General features: G+C 44.7%; 1 protein-coding gene, 1 non-coding gene and 1 pseudogene across 2 annotated transcripts; all 3 read left to right on the top strand.

The window, feature by feature from the left end:
* The first annotated feature begins 1144 nt into the window (after positions 1-1144).
* LOC102409539 (peroxisomal membrane protein 11B) lies at positions 1145-2749 on the top strand. The gene has a single exon (XM_044936493.2). The coding sequence runs from the start codon at positions 1162-1164 to the stop codon at positions 1627-1629; it is 468 nt and encodes a 155-aa protein (XP_044792428.2). The 5' UTR covers positions 1145-1161; the 3' UTR covers positions 1630-2749.
* A 14515-nt stretch (positions 2750-17264) lies between these two features.
* Positions 17265-19076, top strand: LOC102410196 (annotated as a pseudogene).
* Positions 19050-19122, top strand: TRNAL-CAA. The gene has a single exon. It is a non-coding gene; the product is annotated as a tRNA-Phe (tRNA).
* Positions 19123-19351: the final 229 nt, after the last annotated feature.

Raw genomic sequence — 19351 nt, forward strand, 5'->3', positions numbered from 1 at the left:
CACAGCGTATACTGCATACAGACCCTGTGCCAGGCTGCATCTGAGTCGGCACCAGGCTGTTACAGATCTTCACGCCAGTTTTGTGAAGCAGGTAGCTATGGTACCCATGAGGATACTATATCATCTTCGTGCAGCCCTAAGACATGGCCGGGATTCCAGAACAGGCCTGTCTGATTCCAGCAACCAGGCTTTAACTAGCTCTGTACTCCTGCCCCTCAGATTGCTCTGAAGAGGACTGTGATAATACCAGAATTCAAAAGAATCAGAAGCTCATGCCTGTACCTCCAGACCATGTTCACACGGTGCCTGTGCTGAGGATGGTTCCTGGGCTTTCATACTCATACAGAAGGAAGCCCTTCACATTCTCACAGGTCAGGCTCAATCCCACCTCTTCCAGGAAGCCTTCCCTGACTCTTGTAGCTCAAGTGACCTTGCCCATCTCTCAATGCCTTCAGAATGTCTGCTCATCTGACCCTTTCACCTAATGCTTTATCCCCTCAACTGCATCAACACCTGCCATCACCAAGGCAGGACAGGATAACAGCTGAGATGGCCAAGCACAATACCTGGCAGAGGGAGGGTTCAATAAACGCCAGGTAGTAGGGGTACATGGATAGATAGATAGAGATTTATAATATACTGTATATTAACAAGAAAGCTGGCCTTATCTTAGAAAATAACCTTAAGTGAGATTGTGTGTAATGTCTTCACACTTCTCTGTATTTTCTAAATTATGAGACCAAAAATATTACTTTGATGTTCTGGAGGTGGGGGTGGGGAATGAAGAAGCATTAAAAAAAAAAAGATTCATTTTGATATTTGGCAAAACTAATACAATTATGTAAAATTTTAAAATAAAATAAAATTAAAAAAAAAAAAAAAACTCCATCTCCCACTCCATCTCTGTGGCTCCCGGATGGAGTGTTTCCTGTGTAATCAACCCTCCCTTCTAGAGGTTCTCTCCTTACCTGACTCTGGTCTCCTTCACAGGATGCTGTTTTGCATTCATCCCAACTCTTATACCTACACCCCTAGAACTAAGAAGGCCCCCAGGCCCAGCGCTTGGCCTCTCTCCAGCTCTCTGTCCTCTGCCTGGATGATTTCACCCACCACCTCCTTCACACACACACAAAAAAAGGCAGAACGGGTGCTGCCGCTGTCATGGACGCCTGGGTCCGCTTCAGCGCCCAGAGCCAGGACCGGGAGCGACTGTGTAGGGCTGCCCAATATGCTTGCTTCCTTCTTGGCCATGCACTGCAGAAACATGGGGCCAGTCCTGAGTTACAGAAACAGATTCGACAACTGGAAGGTCATCTGAGCCTAGGAAGAAAGCTTCTGCGCTTCGGTAACTCAGCAGATGCCCTTGAGTCAGCCAAACGAGCTGTGCACCTATCAGATGTTGTCCTGAGATTCTGCATCACTGTTAGTCATCTCAATAGAGCCTTGTACTTCGCCTGTGACAATGTCCTTTGGGCTGGGAAGTCTGGACTCGCTCCCCGTGTGGATCAGGAGAAGTGGGCCCAGCATTCTTTCAGTTACTATCTGTTTTCCCTCATCATGAATTTGAGCCGTGATGCTTATGGGATCCGCCTACTGATGGAACAAGAGTCTTCAGCTTGTACCTGGTGACTGAAGGGTTCTGGAGGAGTCCCAGGAGGAATTGAAACTGGAGGACCTGGGGGTCCAGGGGTTCCAGGAGGAGGTCTGCCTCAGGTGGCTCTGAAGCTTCGGCTCCGGGTCCTGCTGCTGGCTCGGGTCCTGCGGGGTCATCCCCCTCTCCTGCTGGATGTGGTCAGAAATGCCTGTGATCTCTTCATCCCACTGGACAAACTAGGCCTCTGGCGCTGTGGCCCTGGGATTGTGGGGCTTTGTGGCCTCGTGTCCACCATCCTGTCTATTCTCACCCTAATCTGCCCTTGGCTATGACTCAAGCCCTGATATGCTGGTACAGGATAAGGAGGGGACCTGAATTGGTGAGATGGAATTTTATAGATTGTCCCTGTGTCCCAGCCTCATTCTAACTCCACTCCTTGGTTAAAGTTAAAAATCCAGAGATTTGGGAATAAAAGGAAGGAGCTTTGGGGAAGATGAGATGAGGAAAGGTGATTTGTGAAATCAACTGGATGATTCAGATGTTCAGATCTGCTGGAGCTTTTGTTCTTTTCCTCCTTCATTGCATTGCCTGTGTCTCTCCTGACTCTTCTTACTGTCTCTTAAGTCTGTTTAAGATTCTGTCTCTGTATCCCCTTTGTACCTTCTCAGCCCCCTGTCATAGGAATTTAATCAGCAGAATTACTTTTTGGTATGGGAAGTAGAAGGTATGGTCTGTAATGTTCTAATTGCCTTCTTCCTTTTCCTCACAAAAGTGACTTGTGGCAGTTATTTTTGCCTCCAGACTCCAGACCATAATTTTAAAGGCTTCGCGTCCCAGTGGGCTCTTCCCACGTGCACCAGAAGTACTTTCATGCTTCCTTTTCCTCGCTCATGTCTACCTCACTGCCCTCCCTCATGATTTGCCATTCCCCTTCTTTCTACTCACACCTGCAAGTTTCTGCTTACACTTTGATTTCATGGCTTTGTTCTAGCCTTTCCATACCCCTTCTTTGCCTATCCAGAATGATGCTATGTTTAGCATCTTGTAAATATTGTACAATGATTCTGTGTAAATAGCTGAGGCCCAAGCCCATGATGGACAGCAAGCCTTCCAGGTTAGCAGATTAAACATCAATTTGCTCATTGAAAAAAAAAATGATATTCTGGAATGCCATCAACATGTTAGGACATGTAGGAAGAAGCATCAGCAGCTCCCATACACACCTGGAAAGGTTTTCTGCGTGAAGATGAAGTTCTTCACATCTTAAGCTCTCACTATCTTCGACTGCCATTTTTCCTGAGGGTGGTTTAAATGATGCGAGCATCTCTAATAAATCAAAAAGAGTAGTTAAATGAGGTTCTTGTAAGAGCAAAAGCATTGGAATGTTGTCCTTTTGAGGGGGTGGTAGGCAAGATGCTGGCAGCTGAACACCTTCCCCTTTCTGTTCTCTCCTTGGTGCACCCAGAGATACGAATACCATCTGCATATCCTTAAAACCAAGCTCATGAAGTGCTTTTTCATCATAATCTGTTGTTAATTCATGTCCAGAATAAATCATCTTGACAGGTCCCATAAGGCCTCCAGGAAACTCTCCTTTTCGGCTGCTTTGACTAAACTCCTGAAGATGAGCTTGTTGATTTATTTGTTCTTTCTGTAAATTTTCATACCAATGAGTTACTTCAGCCCTAAGATCTGCTACCTGGTCACTTGGATACATTTCAATAGTCATCTTGTCAGGAAGTCCAGCTGGCTGGCAAACAACCCTTAGCGGCAGGGACTGTTTGTCACTCAAAAAAAAAAAAATAAAATAAAATAAAATAAAAAATAAAGCAATGTAATCTTTGAAGCAAACAAGTGCTTCCATAGGAAATGCAGGTGATTTCACCGAGACCTACTGTGTGACCCTGGGAGGTGCTGGGGAGGCAGCACCTAGGACTAGGACTTGGCCTTTCCCCAGGGAGCCTGGATGGGGGCAGCGCCTTGCCTGACCGGTCCTGGAGTAATTATTCCCAGAGGCACCTGCGAGGTGTTCTCCCAGCCTCAGGGGTGCAAAGGTTTATACAACACAGCCCTTGCCCTGAACAAACTCGCAATTGAATCACATCTTAAACCGTTTATGCCAGCCCTCAGAATAGCCCATAACCCTCACCGGATAACAGACACCTGCCTTCAGCTGCCTGGGCTCACAGCAGCCCTGGGCTCTCAGGACTTAAACCTTTATTAGTCACCTAGTGTTAGGCAAAACTGTACTAAGTCGTTGATGCATTCCCTTCCCACCACTTCTGAAACAGCACTTTCTCCTTTTACAGAAGGAGACACAGGCTCACAGAGGTAGAGAGGGCAGAGCCAGGACTGCTCTGCATGGGGCTCTCAGCTGGACAGGCCAGCAGCCCCTTCAGCCAAAAAGATGGAAGCTGAGCCCTCTGACCAGCTGACCCCACCTGGGCCCTCCGGCTCCCCTAATAAAAGCCAAGCAGAGCAGACAGGCAGCCCCATCTTTTGCCCTCTCTTCTCATAAACATGTTTTCTTTTCCTCTAGGAATGGAGTCCGGTTACCCCCTTGCTCTGCTGGTTCGTAATCTTTTTTTTTTTTTACAAGGATTCTCAAGTTAATTAACAGCCCTGAGTTGACTATGCCAGGAAAGCAACAGAAGGATTATTATTTTTTTAAAAAAGACCAAAGAGACAAGGAACAAAGTGTAAGTGGTTTTAGAATCCAAAGCAAGGTTCTAGAAAGCTCCTCTGGATCAAGGAAACCTGAACCACTTTTGTTCTCTTGGTCCACGAAAATAGGAAGGGGAAGGAGGGACCCAGGAGAAAAGGCTGACCTTGCCACATTGTCTCCTATGGCTCCCTGTTACCTGGTTATGAAAGATAAGTCAGTCTGGCATTGCTTTTTCTACCCACTGTCCTCAGTTCTTCTGTCCACCTCCCTGGGAGTGTCCCTTGGCAGCTATAGAGGCACACCAGACAGCCTGTCTGTTGTCACCATGCTACAGAAACCCCAACAAGGTCAGTGGTAAAGTGTCTCCCTGGTTGGACAGACCAACCCTGGTTGGGGAACTAAGATCCTGCATGCTGCAGATGTGGTCAAAAAAGAGAAAAGAAATGAGTGGATTGTAGGAAACTCTATAGTACAAACTCTTTGTTTCTTCAACAAAATATTATAAGAAAGTAAAAGATGAAGGAAAACACTTGCAAATCAAGAGACAATCCCTCCATCATGGGGTTGGGCAGGCTATCTTTTGGGGAGACACACCCTATGAATCTTCATTACAGCCACATCCATAGAGCTTTTTTTTTTTCCCTTTAAGCATCATTTTGATTAATTCCTCTAGAATTCACAGAATGGGCTCTCAGGTAGGAAAATCTCAGGCAGAAGTCAGTTATATGATGAAATTTAAGTTTGAAAAAGAAAGCCCTTCTTCCCAGTGTCCCCAGCCGCAGGGCAGACCACTCTACAGAGTCTCAAAAGCAGATTCTAGGGTCCCCGCTCTCAGATGGGGAAGGTGGGGTTCAGAGAGGGGCAGGGGCTTGTGGGGGCGACACTTCAGGGAAAAGGTTTCCTGGAGCCTCAAGCATGGCCTCTAGTCCACTTCTCCCAGATGTCAGATGTTTGAGATCCATCACTCTTGACTGATTGAGTGACCATAGGCAGGGTCCCCTTCCCCCAAAGTCACCCTCCCATAGCAAATGGCAAGGCGCCACTGGCTTTTTCCCCAAGCCCCTTAAGTCCTAAAGAAAATCAGTCAGCCCATGACAGACATGCGGGCGCAGAGGATGCATCTGTGCAGGGGTCAGATGTGTGCTGCGCAATCACGTAGGGCTGAGTGACCTCTCTGAACCTCTGTTTCTACTGCTAAAAGTGGCAATGAGATGAATTTTGAAGACTGTGGTGGTGATTGAACACAATATTATATGTGAAACAGCTAGCAGGGTGCTGATAGACAATAAATTGAGACCTTAAGACTAACCATTATTCTTATTTAGGTATTTGTTGTTATTATTGCAGGAGGTGGGTGGGCAAAGTCAAAGGCAGAAACTAAAACTGTTAAGAACATCTCCCCAGTTCTAGCACTAACTGGCTCCCAGAGACCTTCCTCAACTGACTGGGTCCCCCAATCATTTTTTTCCAGAGATAGTGTTTGAGGGCTGATTGACAATTTCACTTGTGAACAAAGTAGCCTGTTTTCTCAAAGAAATATTGCCCTTTGTTGTTCAAATAAAGCTATTTGTGGTGAGACAGAATGGAGGGGTATGTGACAGGGAAAAAAAAGTGTGAAACAGAAGAAGTGATGGAGGAAAGACTGCAGAGAGACAGAAAAAGTCAAGGAGGGGAAAGAGCAGAGAGAAAGATGCAGAGTGGACAGTAGAGAGGCAGTTAGGATGGCAAAGAACAGAAAAGAGAAAAAAGACAGGAAGGCAGAGAGATGGCTGGACAGACCTGGAGTAACCAGAATAAAAGGCAGGTCCCTGACTCACCAGGGCCAGTTTAGTCCAGCCAGGCCCTATGGCTCCATTCCCCTATCTCAGCTGTTAATCTATGGCCCGGTGAGCGGAGGGCAAATGAGCTTTGAACATGCTATTCTGGGCAGGAACAAACACTCTTCCCAGGCAGCCTGTTCTCCAAGGGTGCCTTGGGGAGGGGTGGGGCTCACTGGGGGCTCTCCTGACTCTGAATGGTCCCTGTGAGGAGGGCTGGGTCCCCAGCTAAGTCTAGGACCCATGGGAGACACTGTCACCAAAGCTGTGGAGAGTCAGGCCCAGGGTGGGGCCAGAAATGTGGCCTGATCAATGCTTCAGGACCAGGCAGAGAGTGGGGTCACAATGCCACACCCCAGTACCTGGCAGGGGGCCCCAGGGCCTTTAGCCCATCACCCCGACCCCAGAACAATACATCTCAAATGGCTGTACCTGTACAGAATCACACGCACACCCCAAAGAAACCACATTTCATCCAAAAAGAAATGTGGACACCTCTCTCTTGAACAGCAACTGGTGGCACTTGGACCAACAACTTTGAAACCTCCATTCACTGCGCTCTGACTTCCAAGGTCTTCCCCAAGTTTTCTGCAAATTTCTCGAAGGCTTCCTCTCTCAAGTCACTGCTGTCTCCGAAGACCGGCTCCCACAGTTGTATGTTGTGATCAGTTCCCATCTCATCACCTGTGAGCTGCATGGAGGCCCTGAGTTCAGGCTCAGCCCACCCTAACCCAGATGGGAGACAGCCCACTCTCTCTCAGATGCTCACTCTCTCTCCTCCTTCTAAAGACTGTGTAGGGGGTGGTGGCGGTGGGGATGGGGAGGATAGCACAGAGCATCAGGCTTTGTAGTCCTGTTCTTAAGAGCCTCCTGGCCCCTCTCCACCTGCCACTTTACCCCAGGCTACCCCGCTCCCTTCCTCCCAGGCTAGTCCATCTCCCATAAATCCTAGTTTTCTTCATCTCTTAGGAGGTGGTGTCAGCTCCCCAGAGTTTCTCTCTCAACCCCCTCCCAGCTCCTGGTCTTGTCTCAGCCCAGCAAGAACTTTCCTTTTCATTTAACCTCACCCACCATTCTTGGAAAAACTGGACTAAAACTCAACATTCAATAAACAAAGATCATGACATCCAGTCCCAACAATTCATGGCAAATAGAAGGGGGAAAAGTGGAAGCAGTGACAGCCTCCCTGCCCTGGGTCCCTCACCTGCTCTCCTGCCTGGTCCCCCCCAGAATCTCCATCCTGAATGGCTCAGATGGCAAAGTGCAGTGACCCGAGCCAGGACCCGAAAGTTCTAGAGAAGTTCATGGAAACTTACAGGGTCACCATTTCATTTCTAAAAATCAAGAAGTTGGAACTCTACTCATATTCTGTAATAACCTATGTGGGAAAAGAATCTGAAAAAGAATGGGTATAACTGAACGCCTGTATAGCTGTACACCCGAAACTAAGACAACATTGTAAATCACTATAGTATAAAATAAAAACTTACTTTTATGTTTTATACATAATTTATACATGCTTTATACATAATTCTTTTCTCCAGAATCTTTATTTCCTCTGTATTTTCCTTTATATTTTGGGAGTCTGCCTGGCATCAGAAATACAGATCTGCTGGTAACAATTTCTTATAGATTTTGTATGTCTGAACAAATCCTTTATTTCACCTTAATTTTTAAATACTCTTTGCTGGGTTAGAATTCTAAACTGTTGTTGCTGTTTCTTTACACAATTTTAAATATTTTGACATTTAAATAAAATGCCATTTTTTGCATTTTTTTCTGAAGAGAAATTTATTGCAATTCTGATTCTTTTTCATATGTGGCATTACTTCTTTCCCTGGCTACTTTTTAAATTTTCTCTATATTATTGGTTTTGATCAATGCAATTATAATCTACCTTGATGTAGTTTTATTCAAGTTTCTTTTGCTTGGGGTTCATTGATATTCTTGGTTTGGTGAGTTTATAGTCATAGTTCAATATGAAAAATCTCTAGCCATTGTTTCTTCTTATATATCTTTCATTCTCTTTCTCTCCTTTGAAAATTTCAATTACACTAACATTAGAGTCCAGATGGTCCCCAATGACCACGGTTCAACTGATGATTTTTTGACTTGAGGATGGTGCAGAAGTGATATGCATTCAGTGGAAACCATACTTGGAATTTTCCATTTTCCCAGGTAGGCAGTATGCAGGGTTGTACTCTCTCATGTATGTGTATGTGCATTCGTAATTGCTTCAGTAGGGTCCGACTCTGTGACCCCATGGACTGTAGCCCTCCAGGCTCCTCTGTCCATGGGATTCTCCAGGCAAGCGTACTAGAGTGGATTGCCTTGCCCTCCTCCAGGGAATCTTCTGGACCCAGGGATCAAACTCCCATGTCTTACATCTCCTGCTTTAGCAGACAAGTTCTTTACCACTGGTGCCACCTGGGAAGCACATGGTACTCTCTCATAATGCTGGGCAAAGGCAGCTAACTGTCCAATGGGAGCCCCTCCAAGAGCAGCAGGTGGGTCTGACCCAGTCTCCTTTCAAATGCCTGCTCCTGCCCTGGGTCCTAGAGCATATGATTTCTTATAGCCCTCTGAGTGCTGACTTTCAAAGCCAAACATTCTTGGGTCTGTTTTTCCCAGTGCAGGATCCCAAAGCTGGGGAACCCAGTGTGGGGCTCAGACCCCTTGCTCTGTAATTGTAATTATTTTCCCACGTGTGGGTCACCCACCCACAGGGAGTGAGGGTCCTGACTAGGTTGAGTTTCTGCCCCTCTTACTCATCTCATTGTTCTTCTTCATACGTTTTAGCTTTGTAAAAAGGTCTAGTCTTTAGGTCTACTCATATTTAGGTCTTCTAGTCTCATCTTTCTACTAGTCTCTAGGTCTTTCTCATCAATAGCTGCTCTGCAAATACTTGCAGTTTTAATGTCCATGGTGGGAGGTAAACTCGGAGCCTTCCTACTCTGCATCTCGGCCATACTCCTCCTGTTGACGTTCTGAATGGGAGTTCCCCCCACGTAGCAAGATTGGAATCTCTGAGGCTCCGGACCTGAGCAGGATTGTGCCCTGGGGTTTGCAGCCCAGTGTTCCTTAGTCATGTCTGCAATAAGGGTTCTGGGATAGAGGTGGGGATCAGTTGCTCCCAACCTCATCCTCCACAGTGGGGGCAGAAGTGAGAGGTGGGTGAGAGGGAGGGAGAGCTGCCATCCTTCCCCTGAGGGACAGGAAGACTCTGTCCCCTGATGCCTGGCTCCCCCTGGTCCAGGAGGTATGGATTGAACCCAGGCCCTGGAAACCATTAATAGATTGAAAATTCATAGATTGAAAGCCATTCATTCAGCCCTTCCCAGACCTGGAGCCTCTGGAGCAACAGAACACACAGCAAGGAAGCAGAGTCTGGTGGTGGGAGCAGGGGTTTGGAGCCTGATACCATCCTCACTGTGCTGGGATGGATGGATCCTTTTACCTCTCTGAAGCCCAGATTCCTTATCTGTAAACTGAGGATAATAACATACTGACTTTAGAACAGTATGGAGGTTCCATAAAAAATTAAAAATACAAATACTGTCTGACTCTGCAATCCCATTCCTGGGCATGTAACCAGAGAAAACTATAGTTCAAAAATGTATATGTACCCCAATATTCACAGCATTATTTACAATAGCCAAAACATGAAAACAACCTAAATGTCCATCAACAGAGGAATAGATAAATAAAATGCATATACACAATAAAATATTACTCAACCATGAAAAAGAATGAAATAATGCCATTTGCTGCAACATGGATGGACCTACAGATGATCATACTAAGTAATCAGACAGAAAGATAAATTTCATATGATACTGCTTATATGTCTACATTGACTATCTGGTAATGTCTGTGTGTAGAGTCTTTCTTCTCTTCTTTTGTTGGAAGAGGGTATTTTCTATGATCAGTGCGTTCTCTTGGAAAAACTCTGTTAGCCTTTCCATTCAGTTCAGTTCAGTCGATCAGTCGTGTCTGACTCTTTGCGACCCCATGGACTATAGCACTTCCCTGTCCATCACCAACTCCTGGAGCTTACTCAAACTCATGTCCATCAGGTCAGTGATGCCATCCAACCATCTCATCCTCTGTTGCCCCCTTTTCCTCCTGCCATCAGTCTTTCCCAGCATCGGGGTCTTTTCTAATGAGTCAGCACTTCACATCAGGTGGCCAAAGTATTGGAGTTTCAGCTTCAGCTTCAGTCGTTCCAATGAGTATTCAGGACTGATCTTTAAGATTGACTGGTTGGATCTCCTTGCAGTCCAAGGGACTCTCAAGAGTCCTCTCCAACACCACAGTTAAAAAGCATCAATTCCTTGGCACTCAGCTTTCTTTATAGTCCAGCTCTCATATCCATATATGACTACCAGAAAAAAAAAAAAAAGCTTTGACTAGACGGACCTTTGTGGGCAAAATAATCTCTCTGCGTTTTAATATGCTGTCTAGGTTAAGTATAGCTTTTCTTCCAAAGAGCAAGCGTCTTTTAATTTCATGGCTGCAGTCACCATCTGCAGTGATTTTGGAGCCCAAGGAAATAAAGTCTGTCACTGTTTCCATTGTTCTCCCATCTATTTGCCATGAAGTGATGGGAATAAATGCCATGATCTTGTTTTCTGACTGTTGAGTTTTCGCCAACTTTTCCCCTCTTTTCTTTTACTTTCATCAAGATGCTCTTTAGTTCCTCTTCACTTTCTGCCATAAGGGTGGTGTCCTCTGCATATATGAGGTTATTAATACTTCTCCCGGCAATCTTGATTCCAGCTTGTGCTTCATCCACTCCGGCATTTCACATGATGTACTCTGCATAGAAGTTAAATAAGCAGGGTGACAGTATATACCCTTGATGTACTCCTTTCCCAATTTGGAACCAGTCCATTGTTCCATGTCTGGTTCTAACTGTTGCTTCTTGACCTGCATACAGATTTCTCAGGAGGCAGGTCAGGTGGTCTGGTATGCCCATCTCTTTAGGAATTTTCCACAGTTTGTTATGATCCACACAGTCAAAGGCTTTGGCGTAATCAATAAGCCAGAAGTAGACTTTTTTTTCTGGAACTCTCTTGCTTTTTCGATGATCCAACGGATGTTGGCAATTTGATCTCTGGTTCCTCTGCCTGTTCTAAATCCAGCTTGAACATCTGGAAGCTCATGATTCACATGCTGGTAAAGCCTGTCTTGGAGAATTTTGAGCATTACTTTGCTGGCATGTGAGATGAGTGCAGTTGGGTGGTAGTTTGAACATTCTTTGGCATTGCCTTTCTTTGGGATTAGAATGAAAACTGACTTTTCCCAGGCCTGTGGCCACTCCTGAGTTTTCCAAATTTGCTGGCATACTGAGTGCAATACTGTAACAGCATCATCGTTTAGGATTTGAAATAGCTCAGCTGGAATTCCACCAGCTCCTCTAGTTTTGTTCATAGTGATGCTTCCTAAGGCCCACTTGACTTCACATTCCAGGATGTCTGGCTCTAGGTCAGTGATCACACCATCATGGTTATCTCGGTCATGAAGATATTTTTTGTATAGTTCTTCTGTGTATTCTTGCCACCTCTTCTTAATATCTCCTGATGCTGTTTGGTCCATACCATTTCTGCCCTTTATTGTGCCCATTGTTGCATGAAATGTTCCCTTGGTATCTCTAATTTTCTTGAAGAGATCTCTAATTTTCTTGAAGAGGTCTCTAGTCTTTCCCATTCTGTTTTCCTCTATTTCTTTGCATTGATCACCGAAAAAGGCTTTCTTATCTCTCCTTGCTATGCTTTGGAACTCTGCATTCAAATGGGTATATCTTTCCTTTTCTCCTTTGCCTTTCACTTCTCTTTTTTTCATAGCTCTTTGTAAGGCCTCCTCAGACAACCATTTTGCCTTTCTGCATTTCTTTTTCTTGGGGATGGTCTTGATCACTGCCTCCTGTACAATGTTATGAACCTCCACCCATAGTTCTTCAGGCACTCTGTCTATCAGATCTAATCCCTTGAATCTATTTGTCACTTCCACTGTATAATCATAAGGGATTTGATTTAGGTCATGCCTGAATGGTCTGGCGGCTTTCCCTACTTTCTTCAGTTTAAGTCTGAATTTGGCAGTAAGGAGTTCATGATCTGAGCCACAGTCAGCTCCCAGTCTTGTTTTTGCTGACTGCTTAGAGCTTCTCCATCTTTGGCTGCAAAGAATATAATCAACCTGATTTTGGTATTGACCATCTGGTGTTCATTGGAAGGACTGATGTTGAAGCTGAAACTCCAATACTTTGGCCACCTGATACGAAGAGCTAACTTATTTGAAAAGACCCTGATGCTGGGAAAGATTGAGAGCAGGAGGAGGCGGGGACGACAGACAATGAGAGGTTTGGAAGGCATCACCACCTCCATGGACGTGAATTTGGGTGGACTCCGGGAGTTGGTGATGGACAGGGAGGCCTGGTGTGCTGCAGTTCATGGGTCACAAAGAGTCAGACACAACTGAGAGACTGAACTGAACTGAACTGATCTGGTTATGTCCATGTATAGAGTCTTCTCTTGTGTTGTTGGAAGAGGGTGTTTGCTATGACTAGTGCAAAACTCTGTTAGCCTTTGCCCTGCCTTTTGAAGGAGGTTGCCATTATCTTCACCACCTCCACTATAGTTTGATCACTAGTCAAATAACAGGGAGGGAACACAGCCCCGCCCATCAATAGAAAATTGGATTGAAGATTAACTGAGCATGGCCCCACCCATCAGAACAAGACCCAGTTTCCCCCCACAGTCATCTCTCCCATCAGGAAGCTCCCATAAGCCTCTTACCCAGAGGGCAGACAGAATGAAAACCACAATCACAGAAAGCTAATCAAACTGATCACATGGACCACAGCCTTGTCTAAAACTCAATGAAACTCTGAGCCATGCTGTGTAGGAGCAGCCAGGATGGATGGGTCATGGTGGAGAGTTCTAACAAAACGTGGTCCACTGAAGAAGGAAATAGCAAACCACTTCAGTATTCTTGTGTTGAGAACCCCATGAACAGTATGAAAAGGTAAAAAGATATGACATTGAAGTATGAACTCCCCAGGTTGGCAGGTGCCCAATATGCTACTGGAGAAGAGTGGAGAAATAACTCCAGAGAGAATGAAGAGATGGAGCCAAAGCAAAAACAATGTCCAGTTGTGGATGTGACTGGTGATGGAAGTAAAGTCTGATACTATAAAGAGCAATATTGCATAGGAACCTGGAATATTGGGTTCATGAATCAAGGTAAATTAGAAGTGATCAAACAGGAGATGGCAAGAGTGAACATCGACATTTTAGGAATCTGTAAACTAAAATGGACTGGAATGGGCGAATTTAATTCAGATAACCTGTATACCTACTGCTGTGGGCAAGAATCCCTTAGAAGAAATGGAGTAGCCATCATAGTCAACAAAAGACTTCAAAAAGCAGTTCTTGGGTGCAGTCTCAAAAATGACAGAATGATCTCTGTTCATTTTCAAGGCAAACCATTCAATATCACAGTAATTCAAACCTATGCCCCAACCAGTAATGCTGAAGAAGCTGAAGTTGAATGGTTCTATGAAGACCTACAAGACCTTCTAGAACTAACACCCAAAAAAGATGTCCTTTTCATCACAGGGGCCTGGAATGCAAAAGTAGGAAGTCAAGAGACCTGGAGTAACAGGCAAATTTTTTCTTGGAGTACAAAATGAAGCAGGGCAAAGGCTAATAGACTTAAACTGAAGAAAGTAGGGAAAGCCGCCAGACCATTCAGGCATGACCTAAATCAAATCCCTTATGATTATACAGTGGAAGTGACAAATAGATTCAAGGGATTAGATCTGATAGACAGAGTGCCTGAAGAACTATGGGTGGAGGTTCATAACATTGTACAGGAGGCAGTGATCAAGACCATCCCCAAGAAAAAGAAATGCAGAAAGGCAAAATGGTTGTCTGAGGAGGCCTTACAAAGAGCTATGAAAAAAAGAGAAGTGAAAGGCAAAGGAGAAAAGGAAAGATATACCCATTTGAATGCAGAGTTCCAAAGCATAGCAAGGAGAGATAAGAAAGCCTTTTTCGGTGATCAATGCAAAGAAATAGAGGAAAACAGAATGGGAAAGACTAGAGACCTCTTCAAGAAAATTAGAGATCTCTTCAAGAAAATTAGAGATACCAAGGGAACATTTCATGCAACAATGGGCACAATAAAGGGCAGAAATGGTATGGACCAAACAGCATCAGGAGATATTAAGAAGAGGTGGCAAGAATACACAGAAGAACTATACAAAAAATATCTTCATGACCGAGATAACCATGATGGTGTGATCACTGACCTAGAGCCAGACATCCTGGAATGTGAAGTCAAGTGGGCCTTAGGAAGCATCACTATGAACAAAACTAGAGGAGCTGGTGGAATTCCAGCTGAGCTATTTCAAATCCTAAACGATGATGCTGTTACAGTATTGCACTCAGTATGCCAGCAAATTTGGAAAACTCAGGAGTGGCCACAGGCCTGGGAAAAGTCAGTTTTCATTCTAATCCCAAAGAAAGGCAATGCCAAAGAATGTTCAAACTACCACCCAACTGCACTCATCTCACATGCCAGCAAAGTAATGCTCAAAATTCTCCAAGACAGGCTTTACCAGCATGTGAATCATGAGCTTCCAGATGTTCAAGCTGGATTTAGAACAGGCAGAGGAACCAGAGATCAAATTGCCAACATCCGTTGGATCATCGAAAAAGCAAGAGAGTTCCAGAAAAAAAAGTCTACTTCTGGCTTATTGATTACGCCAAAGCCTTTGACTGTGTGGATCATAACAAACTGTGGAAAATTCCTAAAGAGATGGGCATACCAGACCACCTGACCTGCCTCCTGAGAAATCTGAGAAGCAACAGTTAGAACCAGACATGGAACAATGGACTGGTTCCAAATTGGGAAAGGAGTACATCAAGGGTATATACTGTCACCCTGCTTATTTAACTTCTATGCAGAGTACATCATGTGAAATGCCGAGTGGATGAAGCACAAGCTGGAATCTAGATTGCCGGGAGAAATATCAATAACCTCAGATATGCAGAGGACACCACCCTTGTCACAGAAAGTGAAGAGAAACTAAAGAGCATCTTGATGAAAGAGAAAGAAGAGAGTGACAAAGCTGACTTAAAACTCAACATTAAAAAAACTAATATCATGGCATCCAATCCCATCATTTCATGGCAAATAGATGGGGAAACAATGGAAACGGTAAGAGACTTTATTTCCTTGGGCTCCAAAATCACTGCAGATGGTGACTAAAGCCATGAAAGATGCTTGTTCTTTGGCAGAAAAGCTATGACCAACAGAGACAGCATATTAAGAAGCAGAGATATTTCTTTGCCAATAAAGATCCGTCTAGTCAAAGCTATGGTTTTTCCACTAGTCAGGTATGAATGTGAGTGTTGGGCTATAAAGAAAGCTGAGCCCTGAAGAATCGATGCTTTGAACTGTGGTGTTGGAGAAAACTCATGAGAGTCCCTTGGACTGCAAGGAGATCCAACCAGTCAATCCCAAAGGAGATTAGTCCTGAACATTCATTGGAAGGACTGATGCTGAAGCCGAAACTCCCATACTTTGGCCACCTGATGCAAAGAATTGACTCATTGGAAAAGACTCTAATGTTGGGAAAGATTGAAGGCAGAAGGAGAAGGTGATGACAGAGGATAAGATGATTGGATGGCATCACTGACTCGATGGACATGAGTCTGAGCAAGCTCCAGGATTTGGTGATGAACAGGGAGGGGTGGTGTGCTGCAGTCCATGGGGTCACAAAGAATGAGACATGACTAAGAGACTGAAATGAACTGAACTGAACTGTTATAACTACATATAAAATGATACATAAATCTTAAAAAATGATACAAACCCACACCTCCTGCTTGGTAGGTAGATTCTTTAACACTGAACCACGAGGGAAGCCCGTAAAGTAATTATATGCCAAGAAAAAATAATCTTTTGTAAAAATCTGAGAGTGGAATGTGCCTGGTTCACCAGCTCTGAGACTTGAGGCACGTGTCTGAGCCTTCATGTCCTCATCACCAAAATGCCGTCCTTCTCTCCTCTCCTTGTGCTGCTGCGGCTGGGACTCTGAAAGCACACTTCTGAATCGCCAGCATCAGCCCATGAGGACACTGAGGGAGGGTGCAGGGCTGAAGGGGAGGATTGGACTTATCCCCCACGTCTGCTTTATGTTCCAGCAGCATGTTTCACCCCCGCAGCCAGAGATCCTTCCCATAGCAACAGTGGGATCCACTTTGCAGTTTTCCAGCCCTCATAGAACTAGCCTCTTGGTGCTGTATCTCAGAGACTCCAGCTCCATACTGGCAGCATGTCCTACACTTCAGGGACCTGAGCGTCAGCCCCACGGGGCCTCTCTTCCAACTAAATTAACTAATTGAAATTATTAAGTTTTAATAATCTAATCTCATCCATCAATTCCCCTGCCCTAGGGTACTAGAAACTTCCAGCAGTTATTACCTCATCAATAACTTAGTTTCCTTCTTACTTTTTCAGTTACCCAATTAACAACTTTATATCTGGTTTAGCACATTTAAATGAATTTCTGATATAAATAAGTATTATGACTTCTATCTCCTAACAGGTCCTGACTGATCCTTCAGGGTATTAAAGCATACTTCTTATGGGTATGAGGATTAAATTAAACAGATTTTACATGATGCCAGGCATGTACAACATCTTCAATTCACATTAGTCCTGTCCTTCCTTCTGTAACACTGTTGAATCATATGGTGCCAACCCGTTTTCAAAAATCTTAATTTTCCCCTATTGTTGTTGTTCTGACAGAACAACACTCAATAGCATCTGACTCTTTGCGATCCCAAGGACTGCAGCACACCAGGCTCCCTTGTCCTTCACTGTCTCCTGGAGCTTGCTCAAACTCGTGTCCATTGAGTTGATGATGCCATCTAACCGTCTCACCCTCTGTTGCCGCCTGCCCTCCCGCCTTCAGTCTTTCCCAGCATTTTCCTTACTGAAATGTCTAAAAGTACAGGTTTGGAGACAAATAGACTTGTGCTTGAATCCCAGCTTTGCTGCTTACTGTGTAACATTGGACAGTTTCCTTCATGTTTGAAGCCTCATCTAACAAGTGTAAATGATAAGAACAGCACTTCCGGAGTTGCCGTAAGGATCACATGACTGTTTGTCGACTATGTCTGGCACAGAGCGGCAGTTAGAAAATTATACCTGTTATGGTCGTTCCCTCAACCATTACTTGTGTTGCATGCTTTTGAACTGCCTCTCCTTCCTAAACACACTTCCCAGATGAGTGTCTGTTAAAACCCTGATGCCCAGCCAGGATGCAATGCTGCACCCAAGGTCTGACCGAAGCAGAGAGGGCAGGACATGACTTCTTATGGTCAAAATGCTCTGCTCTATATGATGGGAACTGAAATCTCAGTCTGTGACCACTTTATTCGTTTGCACCTCCAGTGTAGCAATACTATTGTATCCGTCTAGGTTACTTGGGAGCAACAGAAAATATTTAGAGCTGAATTATGCAAATCAAAAAAATAGTCAACACACACTGGAATTCTTAGAACATTGTGATGACACTTTTAAGTCTTCCCAAATTGTCCCACAGAGAAACAAAGACCCATAGGCAATATCTATAGCAAAAAATACATGATAAGGTCTCCCCAATGATCTCTTGATATGAGGGCTTGGGAACAACCCAATAGTAGCTACGAGAACTGGATGGGGTCTACTTTTGGGCAGAAGGAAGCATAAGGAGGGAACTGGACTTCCAATGGCCCACAGTCACTAGGCTAACTAGCTGGAAAGCACTGTGGGCCAGTCTGAGAACTAGGAAGGCTTTGACGGATCCAATGTGGGGAGAGTGCACTGGTCCATGTGGGAGAGCTGATAGCACTAGAGCAGCATAGGCCCTTACACTTACGAAATGTAACAAATGAACGTTCTTTTCCAAAACAAAGATCCAGACTAAGAAGAAACAGAAGCAGTAGAATCCAAATTGAGCTGAATAAGGACAGTAAAAGGAAAGAAAAAAAAAAGTCCAGATAAAAGTAGAGGAGGGGAGCAGAACACGCAGATCTCCAAGAGCGTGAGACCATGTTTTTATCACTTTGTGAAAACAATATTAGAGGGACCTGCAGGGAGAGGAGGGGCTTCCCCAGAGATTCAGTGGTAAAGACTTCACCTGCAGTACGGGAGACCCAGGCTCGATCCCTGGGTCAGGAAGATCCCCTGGAGGAGGTCATGGCAACCCACTCCAGTATTCTTGCCTGGAGAATCCCATGGACAGAGGAGTCTGGCAGGCTACAGCGCATGGGGTCACAAAGAGTTGGATATGACTGAAACTGCTGAGCGTTCACACATACATGCAGGGAGAGGAGACCAGAGACCTGGCTTGGGATCTGACAAGATGGCTACGATGCCCTAGGGATTGTTGAGGAAACCCATCGCTTGCTGGCTGGACCAGTTCCTGGCATCAAAGCAGAACCAGATGAGAGCAATCAATGTCTGTTATTTTAATGTGGCCATTGCTGGCCCCAGGGTTCCCCTTTGAAGGAGGGACATTTAAATGTGAACTATTCCTTCCAGAAGAATAGCCAATGGCAGCCCCTAAAGTATGTTTCATGACCAAAATTTAACATCCTAATGTAGACAAGTTGGGAAGAATATGTTTAGATATTCTGAGTAGTCCCCAGCCCTGCAGATCAGTACTGTTCTGTCATCCATCCTGGTTTTGTTAAGTGCTTCCAATCCAGATGATCCATTAGTAAATGATGTGTCTCAGCAGTGAAAGACTTGACAAAGCTCAAGCTATAGAAGCAGCTCAAGCATGGACTTGGCTTGGACTCGGCTATATGCCAACATGAATAATATTTAAATTAATTGGATCATCAAGTCTGCATCACTTCTCTTGTTCTGCCAAGATGTCTTTCTTTTTGGTTTGATTTTAATGGACACGTCTGCCTTCTTAGCGCAGTAGGCAGTGCATCAGTCTGAAAATCTGAAGGTCCTGAGTTCAAGCCTCAGATAGGGCAGTTTGTTTGGGCTTCCCTGATAGCTCAGTTGGTAAAGAACAAACCTGCAATGAAGGAGACCTGGGTTCAGTCCCTGGACTGTATAGTCCATGGGGTCACAAACAGTCAGACACGACTGAGTGAACTTCATTTCACTTTAATGGACACAGTCTTGGAAATATTGCAGATTAAAAGCCCACACACCTTTTATCCTTTGGTGATTAAATGCACATTAGCATATCTGTGTCTC

Source organism: Bubalus bubalis, chromosome 2 (assembly GCF_019923935.1).
Source record: "Bubalus bubalis isolate 160015118507 breed Murrah chromosome 2, NDDB_SH_1, whole genome shotgun sequence".
NCBI lineage: Eukaryota > Metazoa > Chordata > Mammalia > Artiodactyla > Bovidae > Bubalus > Bubalus bubalis.